This window comes from Syngnathoides biaculeatus, chromosome 11, assembly GCF_019802595.1.
Source record: "Syngnathoides biaculeatus isolate LvHL_M chromosome 11, ASM1980259v1, whole genome shotgun sequence".
Classification (NCBI taxonomy): domain Eukaryota; kingdom Metazoa; phylum Chordata; class Actinopteri; order Syngnathiformes; family Syngnathidae; genus Syngnathoides; species Syngnathoides biaculeatus.
The window spans coordinates 28,118,480-28,135,563 of NC_084650.1; the positions used below are offsets into that span (position 1 = coordinate 28,118,480).

At 40.8% G+C, this 17,084-nt stretch overlaps 1 protein-coding gene across 9 annotated transcripts in view; it reads right to left on the minus strand.

Moving 5' to 3' along the window:
* Positions 1–571: 571 nt before the first annotated feature.
* The window catches only part of diaph2 (diaphanous-related formin 2), a 468,029-nt gene continuing 451,516 nt past the window's right edge, over positions 572–17,084 (minus strand). For 8 of the 9 annotated variants that reach the window (XM_061834220.1, XM_061834223.1, XM_061834222.1 and 5 more), the window contains one exon: positions 572–2,248. In XM_061834220.1, coding sequence (XP_061690204.1) covers positions 2,184–2,248 — 65 coding nt within the window. In that variant the 3' untranslated portion in view covers positions 572–2,183. Of the gene's footprint in view, positions 2,249–11,088; positions 11,165–17,084 lie in introns of those variants that run through there. The other variant, XM_061834226.1, reaches the window with a different exon arrangement.

Genomic DNA, 17,084 nt, shown 5'->3' on the forward strand with positions numbered 1-17,084 from the left:
GGAGAGGGCAGCAAATATTTTATATTTCAATCATGCTCATATTGCTTTCTAGCAATGTACTTTATTTGCGGTAGTTGTGATTTAATTGAATTTAAAGCATGTATTGGGTGTGATCGAGACAGATTGGCCACATGAGGTGCTTTTCAGTGATTGAAAATGCAACTGTGATGGTGTGTTTATATTTAGAACCACTGCTAAGTCTCAGGAGTCATCTTTTAGCGGTTTTTACAGCACACAGGCAAATCTGAATGCAGAATTTGGTGAAGCCCTGATGTCTACTGGTCTACTGGTAGGCCCGCAACACAGTTAAGAGTGAGAAGAAGAACCAGAGAAGGTCGCTAACCGAGCTCCGGTGATAGATAGCACTTGTTCCGAAAGAGCAGAAACTGTATACAGTAATCCCTCTCTAATTCGCTGATCACCTATCGTGGATTCAGTTCATCGCGGATTTCCGAAAAAAAAAAAAAAAAAAAAAAAATAAAAAAGCCGGATTGCTAGTACCAATACCCCATCCTGTGTGACCACATGGACGAATGAAGCAAAAAAAAAAAAAAAAAAAAAAAAAAATACATTAGTACAGTACTGCACTGGGAAGCCGCATTGATAGGGTATAATGCAGCATCGCCAGCAAGACGACAAGGACCTATGATGCAAAAAAAACGGCATATACCCCTACTTCGCGGTGTTTTTGTCTTTTCGGGGGTAGGTCTGGTACCAATTAACTGCGAAAAACGAGAGATTACTGCATGCTCTTTAGTAGTGTTATATGCTCGGGTTTTGCCGTTCCCCAACAGTTGAAGGTGTTTGAAGGCGTAGAATTATTGCAGCAGCTTTGCTAATTTCAGATATCCAAGCCATGGCTTTCCGCATTGTACTATATGTTAGCATTAAGATGGAAAACTTTCATGAGACAATATCAGGTTTGGGCTAATAGGTGTATGTTTTACAGTAAACTTTAACTGGGAGTGACAAAATAAACCGCTTGAAGCAAGCACACGGTAGCTCTTATTTTATGGATTATTGGCACCACCCTTAGCCACCTTTGAAGGCTTGCACACCACCCTAACTAGGACAAGAGCGGGCAAGATCCTATTGGACCAGGTCTTCCAGCTCCTTCCATTGGGTAGGCGCTACCAATGAATTTATATCAAAACTAGCAGGGATTCCAACAGCTTCTTCCCTCTTCCAATTAAGTTATTAAATACTTGAACAGCTAACTCACAATTCCAATGCAACATGCTGGCAGTTTTCTGCCTCGAGTTGTTGTTGTCACACCCTGCTGGGCCAATCAGTATTCGTATTATATACAATACACTATCGCACGACTTGCCAATTGACTGTATTGTTCTTCATTCTCAACATGTATGTTGTACTAGAGCGACACCAACTACCGGTGAAGAATTCCTTGTGTGTTGTTAGATACTTGAATACCTTAAAAACATGTTGAAATACGGTTTCTTAAAAATTGTCCTTAGTGCAGATTTTCACCTACTGTGGTTTGAGTCTTGAACGTATCATCCATGCTGACACGAGTGATGTTAAAGAAGTTTCCTAGTATCAGAGGAAACTGAACAGGTACAGAGTTTTGGAAAACGGGGCTTTTCAAAGCAATCACACTCACTTGGCAGGCTCCGGGAATTACTTTAGAGGCCAACATAAATACTCTGTCATAAAACTGACCTGAAAAAAATGGAGCCTAAGTAAACACAGTACAGTAAAAAAATAAAATGTGTGGCGTCAAAATGAAAGTGTGAGTCACATGCTATGAAATATCGGCATGGACAGCAGCCAGGTTTCTAGTAGCTTTGTGGGATAACTCACGTCCTGTTCACTCTTACAGATGACAGTCAGTAAGTAGCTTGTGTTTTTCTAGCTGCGGCTTCTTCCGACTTGGCTGTTGAATTTTCTTTTCAAAACTAATGGAGCTTTGTTAAAAGCACTCGGTCGTTTTTGACACGATGATGCTGTTGTCCTTAGTGGGAGTGTTTCCATATGAGCAGCATAGCATCATCAGCCTGAAAACCTTTTTTTTTTTCCTGTGATTTAAAAGATGACAAGATTTAAGATTAACTTAAAATGTCTAAGGCATGAATAACTTGGTGTTGCTGTTGTTTTTGCGTGGATGCGCAACACAGTGAGAGGGCGTTTGGGAAGTCATCTGTTCTTTGGCTCTCATTCTGGCATCATCGGGCTTGGTGGTTTGCGTTGTGGCGTGAGCGCGACCTTTCGATGACTGCACGTCGGTTGTCTGATCAAAAGAAGAAGAAGAAAAAAAAATTAGTACCAGGGAAAGAGAGGATTATTGGCTTGCTCATCAAACACATGCAAATGCTAACATGCAGAGCCAAATCAAGGAGCAAATCAAAGCGATTTAGTGGGAATTTGAGTAGGCTTTTGAGTTTTTCAGTTTTGAGATTGAATATTTAGTTATGACAGGTTGTGAATCACCGGGAGTGGTTGGCCTTCCAACCCCATCATCCCTATATGGACACACAATGACAGCAAACAGCACTGAAACTTTTAGGAAAACATGTGGATGGAAAAAAAATTAGGAGCAGCGATAACAGAGAAGGCTGAATTTTTTCTTCCAAGATACCAAAACCTGCTGAAGTAAAGGTTCAGGGAAGACTCTTAAGTCCATAGTTGTGAATTGTGAGTATGAATAGTTGTCTGTCTCCTGCGATTGGTGGGGAGCAATACAGTGTGTACCCAGCATGTGTACTAGTCAATTGAGCATGTGGACAAGTCAACTGGGACAGGCTTCAACTCACCTATGACCCTAACGAGGACAGGCAGTAAAGAAAATGAAAGCATGTATTTTGCTTGGTTTTACAAATATAAATACAATTATTATTATTATTAATGATTATTATTTTTTAGCTTTCTTATTTTTCTTTTTTTTAATTTCAGTGTATATTTCACCAAGCTTCTACAATGGGTTCTGACTCAACATTTTTTTTTGTACTTTGTTCATAATTACCTGTTCCAAAAATGTTGCAACCTCCTCAGTATTGAAAGTTTTGAGATGGAAAGTTTAAACGCTGGAAGAGATCAAACCTAATTATGTTATTATAATTATTATATTATGTTTCTTTTTTGTTTGAGTTCTAATGATGTGTACCCCTAATACACTCCGGTGATTATAATTCATGCTCAGATTTGGTTTTGTTTTAGATTGTCAAAAAAACATACAAGGAATTTGTCTCCAGTAGTTGGGAGTTAATTATGACCAACAAGCTGACAAGAATCATCATGCAGTGCTATTCAAGCATGCCCGGCCATGGACGCCATTCGCTTTCCAGCCATTCTGCAGATGCACCTGACTGAACACAAGCAGAAAGTTCCTGGAGATGACTTCCTGTTATTATTAGTCGAGGCACCACAGTGAAAGTGCCAGTTGAAGGGTGCCAGCCTATCAGACTGAGTGCCGTTCAATGGCACTCGGTTCTTCTATCATGTCAGGTAATGAGCAGAGAGTGATGGCTCCACACAGGCTAATACATACAGCAGAAGCACTTGCTTGTGCGCTCTGTGCCTTGCAACATGCAGATGGTAGACAGGAGCAAATTAGGAATTTAGGCGGCCATGGAAAAACAACACTGCCACTCATCAACACAGTCACCACGATTTTCACAGGTGGAGCATGAATTGGTTTCCAAACAAACAAACAGTAAAAAGCACAAAAAAGGAGGCTGGACACAAACAATGTAGGCCAGGGAACGAAGTTATGAAATGTTTATTTGCTGTGAGGAACTTTCCAAACAAACGCATCCAGTATAAATCACAATTGGCTTGAAGCAAAATCACAACAGAACACACAAATGCGCTCACACACAAACACAGTACTACCTATGAGCGTCAAAATATAGTATATTTTGTTGTTTATCTATTGATGTAGCAGCTGTTACGGGGGGCCCTATATATTTTATAGCAATAACACATTAATATAGGAAAAATAAGAAGCACTTTCCCTTTCTAGTGCAGAGAGTACTCTAAGTACCCACTCTGGATGTGGACGTCTCTATTTTGTACATACTTATATTAGAATCAGTGTCAGCCTCAATGAGTTAGTGTGTGTGAATGTTTAATTTCCCCAATGCCTGCCATCGAATACTTGTTTTATAATGCTTAATGTTGAATGTGTGCATGCATGTGCACGTGTGTGTGACCCATGGGATATCGTTGTTTTAATGTTGCGTGTGACTGCACCCCTAACAGTGCCCTACTTATTTTTTTGGGTTTAATAATTGTGTGAATGTGTGTGTGTGAGCGTGAATGTGCACATGGGGTGCATTTTTTGCACATAAATTTGCACACACCTGCACTGACCGAATGTCAACCCATCGGAGGCACTCAATTGAATGATAGAATTTTTATCATCGTCATGTCATAACCTGGCTTTTAAATGGAACTGCAAAATATTAAGCGTCCTTTGAGGGTGGGACAATTACTCATTGGGATACCTCATTTTTGTATAACTTGATAACATAATACTTGGTGGGTCAGTGTTGAAATAAGCACCGCCTTTCACGCATTTAATCGATAGAGTAATAGTTATGAGTCATCTCAACGAGTTAACTCCAGAAGTGCCTTTGAAAAAGGTAAACATGGTATTAGCCAAGTATTTAGAGATACAGTCTGTGGATCAACAGAAACCATGTGACCTGCCATCATCAGACAAACACACACACATACACCCACACGCACACAGTTTATGTGCACACAAAGGAAGAGAGTTCCATTAAAAAGTCAAGTTCCAACTGTAAAACCTCGGAGCACTGCGTTTCAAATCTTTTCATGACGCCTTTTCATGGCTGCTATACCTGCTTTTTCCCAGATGTTGCAAAAGACGTTAAAGCACGATAAATATGTTGGTGTTACTTCAAGTTTCATTTCAAATAGTTGCTGACAATAGGGCTTGCATTAAAGTCCTACTCTAGCTGCCTTTACACTCTCAGGTTGCTACCTTGCTGTATGTTAGCAGCAAGTGCTAGGACGGTTTGATTTTTATTAATGAAACAAAATGAGAGGAAAAAATCCAGAAAGCCACATTGTCAGATTTTTAAAGAATTTATTAACAGATTACAGTGGACAATAAGTATTTGTTCACCTACAAACAAGCAAGATTCCTGGCTCTCACAGAGCTGTAACTTCTTCTTATGAGGCTCCTCTGTCCTCCACTCGTTACCTGTATTAATGGCACCTATTTGATGTCATATATCAGTATAAAAGACACCTGTCCACAACCTCAAACAGTCACACTCCAAACTCCACTATGGCTGACATCAAAGAGCTGTCAGTAAAATTGTCAACCTGCACCTGGCTGGGAAGACTGAATCTGCAATAGTAATGCAGCTTGCTGCGAAGAAATCAACAGTGGGAGCAATTATTAGAAAGTGGAAGACGTAAAAGACCACTAATAATCTTGCTTGATCTGGGGCTCCGTGTAAGATCTCACCCCGTGGGTTGAAAATCATCACAAGAACGTTAGGTCAAGAGCTTTTAGCTCACACAAAAATCCCAGAACCTCACAAGGGGGGACTGAGTGAATGACCTACAGAGAGCTGGGACCAATGTTACAAAGGATACCATAACACACGGCCCCATTAGGGACTGAAATCCTGCAGTGACAGATGTGGTCCCTCGGCTTAAACCAGTAGATGTGCAGGCCCCTCTGATTTCTGCTGGAGAGCATTTGGATGATCCAGAAGATGATTGGAAGAATGTCATATGGTCAGATAAAATCCAAATAGAACTTTTTGGGGAAAAAATTATGAGTTGCATTCAAACGCCACCTTGCCTATTGTGCAGCATGGGGTGGAAACATCATGTTTTCGGGGCTGCAAAGGCACCAGGACAAATGATCCATGTAAAAGAAAGAATGAATGGGGGCATCTATTGTGAGATTTTGATTTTAAACATCCTTCCATCAGACAAATGAAACATGGCTGGGTCTTTCAGCCCGGGGAACGAAGGAGCAGCTTCATAAGAAGCATTTCAACGCTCTGGAGTGACCTAGCTTGTCTCCAGATCTCAACCCCATAAAACATCTTTGGATGGAGTTAAAAGTCAGTTGCCCAGCAACAGCCCAAAACATCTAGAGAATATCTGCAAAGAGGAATGGGCCAAAATACCAGCAACAGCATGTTAAACCCTTGTCAAGGCTTACATAAAACGTTTGACCTCTGTCATTGCCAGCAAAGAGTATGTAACAAAGTATTGAAGTGAACTTTCATTTTTGACAAAATACTTACGCCATAATTTGATTTAGAAAAAAAATTAAATCAGAATGTTATTTTCTGGATTTTTTTTTCTCATGGGTGATGAAAATTACAGGCCTGTCTCATCTTTTTAAGTGGGAGAACTTGCACAATTGGTGGCTGACTAAATCCTTTTTTTCCCCCGCTGTATTGGATGATGTTTCCTTGGAAATGTACTGTGCATGTAAATACACTCAGAAACTAAATCAGAATTGGGATCTTATATGTGCAGTGCAAATCCATCCCAAGTTTCTCTGGTGCACAAACAGCAGACACACTCTCTTCCTTGCATTGCTTTGAGGAAACGGCACACATTGTGTTGCGAGCACACAAGCGTATCCTTGTGTGTATATCATGATGATCCCTGCCACAAGGGAGAAGCTCTGAATAAGACAAGGGTAATAGAAGGAGGATGGGATGCCAAGATTACTAAACAGGCATGGCAAAGGCCTTAAGCCGGCATAGTCAACCCACAAAACTCTCGGGCCGCCTTTGTGAGGGCCTCCAGTGAGTCGTCTTTTCATGTTATGGTGACAAGACAGAGAAGCGTCTGCTGGATTCACCCGCTCCATCATGCAGATCATAATTTTTTTCATTCCCGTCATCTATGGCTAATTGCACAGAGTTACATCATGATGAAACACTTTCATCTGCAAGAGAAAAGTTGGCACTCGTCCATTCAATTCTTTGAGAGGGGAATACCTGGTGGGATTACCTCTTCGTGGTCAGCATAAACAGGCAGACTTTGGGAAAGGATCACGCTGCGTTGGTTTAAACATTATCTGGATAGCATCCGCCTCTGGGCTTTGAACGTCACACTCAAATTTAAGGCCGCGACAAGGAAATTGCTGGGGATAGTGGAAATGGAAATGGGGTAAATCTACCTAATGTAGCGTTACCTTGATTTAGGACCGCTGAAACACATTTTTCCAGTTATGAGCAGTTACTTTCTCATTTTTGCAAGCAAGAGTCAAAGAGAGTGATAGCGGTCAATGCACTTCAGTGCAACAGTCAAACTCACAAGAAATGAAAGCACTCGATAGGAGGGAAAGGAGGGAAGACGCTGACACTAAACTAATTGGGTGGAAAATAGCTAACTGGAGATGGAGTCAGAGTTCCTGATGTCACTCAGTAGACCACACCCATTTAAGGCACACAACACATGAATACTGTACTAAAATGTGTGTTTGTGTAATGTTCATTACTTTATATTTTTAATTTCATTTTGTTATGTTTCTATATCAAAGAAATACAATAAAACGCTATTATTCTTGATCAAATTCCTACTTTTTTTTTGCGGGCGGGGGTGGGAGGTGGTGGGGGGTGGGGTGTCTGGAATGGATAAATGGTAAATTTGTATCTCACTGGGGCTTCTACTCCCCAAGAAGGGTTGCGTCAGGAAGGACATCCGGCGTAAAAACTGTGCCAAACAAATATGAGCGTTCATCTGAGATGTCACGCTGTGGCGACCCCTTAACGCGACAAGCCGAAAGAAGTGAGAAAAATAAAAAAATTGATGAGTAATTTGAGTTATGAGCTAGTTCTTTCAATGCATTAGGCTCATAAAATGTCCATGAATGCCTAAACTATTTTTAAATGATGGCAAAGTAAAGTGATTATCGAGCAAAACATTATACTGTATCTGTCTTGTTTGTAGAACGTGTTGGGGGCAAGATAGGATACGTGCCATTTTGTCTGAAAATAGGTATGTATTTGTATTCTGGTCCTAGCAGAATCTTTTTGAGGTACATTTCCTTAATAAATCCAGATGAAAATGCTGAAAGCAGACCTTGAGACAGCCATATAAATGTCGCAGAAAGAATGTGCCACTAAGGTAAACAAACGTATTAAGGACATGATTTCTCTGTCACTTCCTTCTGACTTTCTGACTCACTCTTCCTCGCTCTGCACTTCCTCCTTTGATGAGGTGAAACAACATCAATTTGATTAAATTTAAGGCCCTGAAACGCCGTATTTTGGCTTTGCTGTCAAAAGAGAAAGCATCTCTAGCAACAGCAAGAGCAAGAGCGGTTACCTTCAATCAACTTTTTTCATCTCGCTTCTCCTCCTCCTCCCCTCCCCCTTTCCCCAAGCTCCAGAGTAATGGAACTCCCTACACAGAGACAAGATATGGCGTATAAATGGGAAGCAGGATGAGAGGAGCTATTTATTTCTGGCAAAAGGTATGGCCCGGCCATCGCAAAACTACAAGTTGCGAAAAGCACAGCTCCCGATTTGCTGGGAAGAGTAATCACTCCCAACAAGTGTAGGGGGTGGGAAATAGTTCAACTAGGAAAAGAAAAAAGTGGTGGCCTGTGGAGGAAAAAAGGAAAAAATTGAGTTTTTCTCATTAGTATTTTTTCCCCCGCCCACATTGAAGTGCATGCAATGAAGATAAGACTGGAAATAAATTCATGGTTAGAGACATCTTGATCGTAAAAGATAATTTAATCAACCACTTTGTTATACATAAAGAGTAAGTTGTAATTCGGTGTTCCTTGGTCGGCTACAATTATAAATTGTAATAAGTATGTGATTTCAAAATTTTGCACCATCAGAAAAAAAAAAAGATTAGGAGTGGTTGTAAATTTCATTTTCATGCATATATTCCATATTTGTTGGTCTGTGTGTGCTTTTACTAATCTCAATAGTTTGTTTGCTGAGTGGCCAGGGTGCATTGAGTACATTCTGTAGTGAGTGGTTAGGTATCCGTTTAGGACGCCCACCAAAATAGGGTTCCTTGCTCAAAATAGAATTCCACTCCGTTGTCACTCCCAATCCATCAAATCTTCTATATCAGTACATTTTCTTTTCATACTAAACTCATAAAATAAACATTTGCATACGTGCAAGTGCTGTGATTCAATACACGGCTCAAAAGTCGGGTAAAATTACCTTCGTAGCGTGCTCTCTCTATAATAGCTCTGTTGAGCGAGCATGTCCGTGGGGGCTCGTTGGAGAAATAGGCTGCATTTATGCACATTATGTCTGGCCCGTCGCAAAAAAAAAAAAGGAAGGGCAAACTTGCACTGACGTGACATTTTCTGAGTGGCAGTTCACAGCCTAGTTTGTGATAAAAGCAGCCTGGAACTTAAATGGAATCCAGGAAAGGGAAGTCGAGAGGAGATGCCGTTGTGGAGGGGGTGTTTGTAAACGGGGTGGGGGTTATAATGGCTGCATTCACTAACTGGGTCAGTCGGCAGCATTGCCAGGCAAGCACATCACCATACCCTCTAAGACCCAGTGGTGATAGAGACATGAAGAGATTAACCACATCCCCATGCTGTCAAAAGTGATTGCATGTGTTATGGTCACCGCGCTCTCCGCTTATCACCATTTATCTTAACACACTGTCAGCTCAACCCTGCCTGCCCCTCGCATTCTCGTACACGAAACAACAACGTGGGAATGTGCATTCCGAAACTTAAAACTGGGAGGTTTTGTGTCCATTTCAAGTTAAATTCTTGTTGATCGGATTTTTAATTGCTTTTGGTGGCCGCCAGGTGGGGTTTTCAAATCAGGAGAGACCAGCATTTTGGAGTAAACACCGGAGGTAATGTCAGTAACAAGGATGATTTAGAAGAGAAAAGCTACAGGGTGGGAAAACCAAGACAAAACACAGGGTACCAAATGTGTACATGTCGAAGGGAGAGTGGGTGAATTGCAGTATCTTGCCTCAGCATGTTTATGCAGGCCGGTCTTACCTCTGCCATGCTACCAGAATGCATCAAGCATAAGGAATGCAGCCCCCACACTCGTACATCCTCTGGCATTTGTACACTCCCTTCATATTTCTGCCACACAAACTTTGGCAGCAAGTACTACAATACTCAAGGATGTGCTCCAGTAGGTGTAGAACTGGTGGTAAATTCAGCATAAACACATTTTGTGTGGATATAAAGCACACATTAGACTATAATGTTCTCAAAAGCACTTTGTAAAAACCACACATAGGATGGAAAACAGAAACGTGCATCATTTGCGACACAATTAAGTAGCTTCAAAAGTTGTGCTCCACACATTTTCTTGTGTGTTCTAGATAAAAAAGAAAAAAAATATTTGGGGATTCATAGTTTTGACAAATATATAAAAATACAATGTTATATTTCAGTGTCATTTACAAGTGTTTTATATAGGTCTAATAGCAAACATACTTCATATATGAGAATGGTAGAAATGAAAAAAACAAGTCAAGAGTGATATCTTCAAAAAGCAATGAATAGATCCTTGCACAAATTTTTACATGGCAAATTCTAAAAATTAAACTAGATGGCATTGGTAGACTGGCTTTGCAGTTTAGCGTCAGTCTGCTGTCTCGGAAACCTGGATCCTGTCGAGGCTGTTTTTTGAACAAAGGTGTCCCGGAATCCCGCCAGTGACTAGTTTACAGACAAAATGGCCGACCTTCTTTTCATGTATGGGTAGACATTTTATCTATGATCGACCCAATTTTATGTTGATCAGTACCTTAAAATACACATTGTCAGCAGGATACATACTTGCAAAAATTGGAAAACTTTCCGGGATTCTAATGCCTCAAAAAAAAAAAAAAAAAAAAAAAAAAAAAAAAAAAAAAACGCCTAAAAGAGGGGATTTATTCATCATCGGGCTTAAAATGGAATTATGTTTCTGTTGCAAAATGATTCATTTGATTACATTGGACTAAAAAAAACACATCTGATGTATATGACTGAATCTAAACAACAACAAAAGCATAGGCAATTAAATAAGATGTCAATATATTACATGAAAAGGGGTGTCAATTATTAAGCAGCCAGTGGAGTTTACCTTATTTAAATCAGGAGGCACACATAGACACATACACACCCTGGTCCCACAGGCCACAAAGTTTTGGCTTTGTTATCCTCTTACCTCCAATGGCAGAGCATTCAAATTCTTTGTCTCTAAAGAAAGTACAAAAAAATGTTTTAAGGGCAGTGTGAAAGAGGCTAATCATTCTCTTTGAAGCTTGAACATGCTTCATGTTGCCGTTTGGGTTAAAGAAAAAAAAATCCCTTAACTTTCATTCCTTAACTAGGTAGAATCATCTGAACAATTTTTCTTGGCATTCTGGGAGAAGAGGCCCACATGGCCCAGCGTTATATGCGTTATATGAAAACACTTTTGCAATCCATCAGTGCCCGAGGCAAAACTCCCATCCCTGACGATTCCGTTCAGAGGTGCTGTTTCAGGAGGCCAACTTCCAACTAAGTAAAAACATGAAAGAAACAAATATTCTCAAGAAGAAATCCTAGCTCACCTTCTCTTTGACTTTATTGTTTTACTTTGGAGCAGTTCTCAAGTATGCGCCGTATACCCTACACATCCGAGAGGGATCTGGAACTTGGAGCCGTGACTGTACATGTTTGTCAGAACATACAGATTCAGTTTTGTTTCTAGGCTTAGTCAATGGCCTAAACTGCCGAATGACCACAAGGCATGCATGAGACTTGTACAGAAGCACAGATGGAGTGAGGCCCCAAAGCCTGCTTTTCTCTGACCTGAGCCAGGAAGAGAGAGTCATCCATCAGGCCAAGGAACACTGGTGCCTAGGGGGGTCCTGTCACTGATCCTCTCAGACTGATTGGGGCTCTGTGGGAGGCCTGACCCCCTGACTACATTGACATCAGTGACGATCAGTGAGCTTGCTCCACTGGGGCTTGAATCGCAATGCACTAAGCCAAATCAGTGACCTGCTTCCGTTTGGATGCTGTGAGGGAGCTATTTAGATCACAGATAAGATAACACACTGCATGTGTGAGGATATTGAGGAAAACACACATGAAACTTCACATGGAGATGGAAAATACTCATTATTGTATTCCAATCCCCAATATACTTAGCTTGATGCTCATAGTCTTGAGATCCAATATATGGTCACAATGTTTCATTTTGATTGACACTGTCAGTATTGCTGGTGTCCAAAAAGAATACACCATAATTTCAGCTGCATAATGCACATTTCCCCACGGCCATAATTGTCCTCATGTCAATAAACCCCATTATACATAGGTATAAGAAAAATGTAAAGTGTTTCTCTGTATTGATACGTAGGAGTTGTGAAAAGTTGTAATTTCATTACAAAGTACATAATGCCATCCATCCGTTTTCTGTACCAGTTATCCTCACTAGCGTCACACGTTTGCTGGAGCCTATCCCAGTAACCGTGGGCAGGAGCTAGTCGAGCGAGAGAGAGTAAGTAAGTGAGAGTGAGAAAGCGAGAGAAAAAAAAAGAGACAAAGCGAGAGCTAGCATGGCATAGCAAGCAGGAAAGGTAGTTGTCATGTTATGTACATTTTGTTGTGTTGTTTTGAAATGTCATTTTCTATTGTGCTGAGTATTGCTATCGATAAGTATTTTTGAATGCATCACTCGGAGAGAAAGTCTCAGAGATAGAAGGTAATGGTCGTGTTCTTTTTGCGACTTGGTTCATCTGCTGTCTGCTAGTGGGACATGAAAATGAACGCATGCAGGCAGAGCAGAATATTTCTTTGAAGAAGAAGATTATACTTAATGTTTTTAACATATTGCGTGTACACCAGCACATCATAAACATTATACATTAGAAATGTTATCTCAAAATTGTTGTTTTGATTTTTGTAAAACAATTGTGTTTCATCCATCCCTTCTCTGAGCTGGTTATCCTTACAAGGGTCACAGGTGTTTCGGACGAATTCCTGCCATGTCCGCGGGAGGTTGCCAGCCAATCGCAGGGAACATTGAGATAGACAACAGTCACACTCACAATCACACCTAAGGGGAAATTTAGTCTTCAATTAGTGCACATTTTTTGGGATGTGGGAGGAAACCGAAGTGCCTGGAGAAAAAACACTCAGGCACGGGGAGAACATACAAACTCCATATAGGCGGAGCTGGGATTTGAATCCCAGTCCTCAGGACTGTGAGGCCAATGAGTTTTGCAGCCGTGCCACATCCAATTATGTTTCCTTGTTTAAAACAATATACGGCCATGTATGTCTAACATCAGAAATTTAAAGTTTTTCATTCCAGTAGCTTTGAATCACACAACTGAAAAACACACAATTTAGCAACAATTGAACTTAAAAAAAGTCATGCTGGTTGTACATTTGTAAGCAAATATCTCCATGTTGTGATTAAAAAATAAATATATATATATATTTCACAAAATATATACTGTATATATTCTTTTTCCGGGTTGACATTCTGTCACCCGTTCCGCATACCATGACTTCTTTCATAAGCTTGCCGGACGGCTCCTTCCCATGAGACTATTAACAACAACGTCAGGATAAGCGGAAAAAAATTATGGACGTACAGTTGAAGCCAGAAGTTTACTTACACAGTGAAAAAACATAATTTATACAATTTATACACTAATTTTATAATAATTTATACAATATTTTTTCGTCTCATTGTCTGAAGTCAAATCAGGCTAAACCTTTCATGTTTTAGGTCAGGATAAAAAAAATATTGAATTTTGTCAAATGGCACAATAATGAGATTTTCTAATTTTATATCAGGGGTGTCAAAGTCATTTTTGTCACGGGCCACATTGTACTTGCGGTTTCCCTCAAAGGGACATCATGGCTGTGAAATGATGAAAAAAAAAATCTTGAACTGCCTCATCATATGTACACGTGAAATTTATGAACTAGTTTTGGAATCAGAAATCAAGGGTCATGGTTTTTGCCAACTATTGTTGTTTGGTAACACAAAAATGCTTGTAATAACTCAATGTTATCATTTATGATATGACCATTAGACATTTTGGTACCGATTTGAACAAAAACATCGTGGAAGTTGATACACATGATTTACCCCCGCGAGCCACATAGAATCATGCGGCGGGCCGGATCTGGCCCCCGGGTCTTGACTTTGACACCCATGTTTTATATAATTTTTTTGGGGGCTTTTATCCATGTAACAATCTCAAACAGGTGCTTCCACTTTGGAATAATAAGTGGAGTGTAGGTTAACTTTTTAGAGGTGGACTAACAGGTCTTTGAGGGACAGAATCTTTGATGCAGATGTTCAAATATTTAGTTGCATCACAGACATAAAAAAAATAACACATTGTGATTTCCAGAATTTTTGTTGTATTTTTTAGATTATGCCTCGCACAGTGGATATGCGGCTATGATGAAAATTTCAGACCCTTCAGAATTTCAAAGTTAGAACTTACAACATCTCAGGGTGTTCAAATAGTCATTTTCCTCACAGAGGCGCCACGTTGGTGCGACCAGTGAGAGTGTTTGTAAGAACCAGGGTTAAAATAATGGCCCCGCCTGTACGAAGTTTTTCAGTTACCTCCCACGTACCCAAAATATGCATTAATTGGAGACTCTAACTTGCTTCAAGGTGTGATTGTATATATGGTTGTTTGTTTCTATGTGTCTTCCGACTGACTGGCAACCAGTTCAGGGTGTATCCCGCATCCTGCCTGATGGTAGCTGGGATAGGCTCCGGCACTCCCGCGACCCTTGTGAGGAAAAGTGGCTCAGAAAACGGATGGATTGATGTTTGATAAATTAATATACATAAGCTGTTTTAACACACATAGCTAAATAAGTTGAAATATGCCTCTTATTACGATGCAGCACCAACCACAAACAAAACACTCAACATAGAGGCACAATGACTCCCATTGACTGCCTTAGAAGTCAAATATCCATGTTAATTCATTTTCAATATGATTAGATTGATTGATTGATTGATTGTTTGATTAGATTTAGTGAGGATAACTGATGAAGTGCATGTTACAGTTGGGTATGATTAGATTGATTGACTGATTCATTGATTGATTGTTTGATTAGATTTAGTGAGGATAACTGATGAAGTGCATGTTACAGTTGGTGAAACACTGGAAAATCACTAATGAAGTGCAAATTCAAATTTAACTTGACGACTTCATCCACGAGAAGGCTGATCCCACATGATTGACAGGTGAGGGCAAAGATGGAGTGCTAGTTAGACAAATGAAAGCCAAGATATAGTTTGACAGACAGATGGGTGCCAAATGATTGGTTGGGCACAGTGATAAGGTAAATCAACTGATGGATTACCAAACAAATGCGGGAAAAGGAAGAAAGACAATAAAAAGAAAAGAAAAAGCAAAATGCCTGCAGACAGCAAATGATAGGCTGATAAACACAGATGGATTGTGATGATACAGAGGCAGGGTGAGATCCATCGATTGTTTCTTGTTTCTTTTTTTTCTATTTGGGCTTAGTCGAGTGGAGATCAGATGGTTCTGCTATCAAGGCGATCTGTGATGCGGATGGAGAGATAGTGACGCATCGTAATACTCGAAGCGCTCTGATTTTGTCGCCCTATCAACTTCACCGGTGGCAAACACTTTGCGAGAAACTATAAGGAATTGAACTCAATGCAGCCCTATGGGGGCACAAACCAGTGCAATCTGTAGGCCGGTCCTAAGCCCGGATAAATGCAGAGGGTTGCGTCAGAAAGGGCATCCGGCATAAAAACTGTGCCAAACAAATATGAGCGTTCATCTAAAGAATCCCATACTGAATCGGTCGTGGCCCGGGTTAACAACGCCCACCCCTGGCACTGCTAACCTGCAGGGCGTCGGTGGAAATTCAGCTACTGTGGCACAGAGCCTACAACTGAGTGTTGGGACTATGACAGAAAAAGCTCAGGAGTTGGTTGACATGATGATTAGGAGAAAGGCTGATATACTTTGCATCCAAGAGAGCAGGTGGAAAGGTAGTAAGGCTAGAAGTTTAGGAGCAGGGTTTAAATTATTCTACCACGAAATAGATGGGAAGAGAAATGGAGTAGGGGTTATTTTAAAGGAAGAGCTGGCTAAGAATGTCTTGGAGGTGAAAAGAGTATCAGATCGAGTGATGAGACTAAAATTTGAAATTGAGGGTGTTATGTATAAAGTGGTTAGAGGCTATGCCCCACAGGTAGGATGTGACCTAGAGTTAAAAGAGAAATTCTGGAAGGAATTAGATGAAGTAGTTCTGAGCATCCCAGACAGCGAGAGAGTTGTGATTGGTGCAGATTGTAATGGACATATTGGTAAAGGAAACAGGGGCGATGAAGAAGTGATGGGTAAATTCGGCATCCAGGAAAGGAACTTTTGAGGGACAGATGGTGGTGGATTTTGCAAAAAGGATGGAGATGGCTGTAGTGAACACTTATTTCCAGAAGAGGGAGGAACATAATAGTGACGTACAAGAGCGGAGGTAGAAGCACGCAGGTGGATTACATTTTGTGCAGACGATGTAATCTGAAGGAGATTACTGACTAAAGTAGTGATAGGGGAGAGTGTAGCTTGACAGCAACGGATGGTGGTGTGTAGGATGACTCTGGTGGTGGGTAGGAAGATCAAGAAGAGAAAGGTAGAGCAGAGAACCATGTGGTGGAAGCTGAGAAAGGAAGAATGTTGTGCGGCCTTTCGGAAAGAGGTGAGACAGGCTCTCGGTGGACAGCAGAAGCTCCCGGAAGACTGGACTACGACAGCCAAGGTAATCAGAGAGACAGGAAGGAGAGTACTTGGTGTGTCTTTTGGTAGGAAAGGGGAGAAGGAGACTCGGTGGTAGAACCCCAAAATACAGGGAGTCATACACGGAAAGAGATGAGCGAAGAAGAAGTGGGACACAGAGGACTGAGGAGAGGCGAAAGGAGTACATCGAGATGCGACGTAGGGCATAGGTAGAGGTGGCAAAGGCTAAACAAGAGGCATATGAAGACATGTACACCAGGTTGGACACGAAAAAAGGAGAAAAGGATCTCTACAGGTAGGCCAGAAAGAGGGATAGAGACGGGAAGGATGTGCTGCAGGTAAAGGTGATTAAGGATAGAGATGAAAATGTG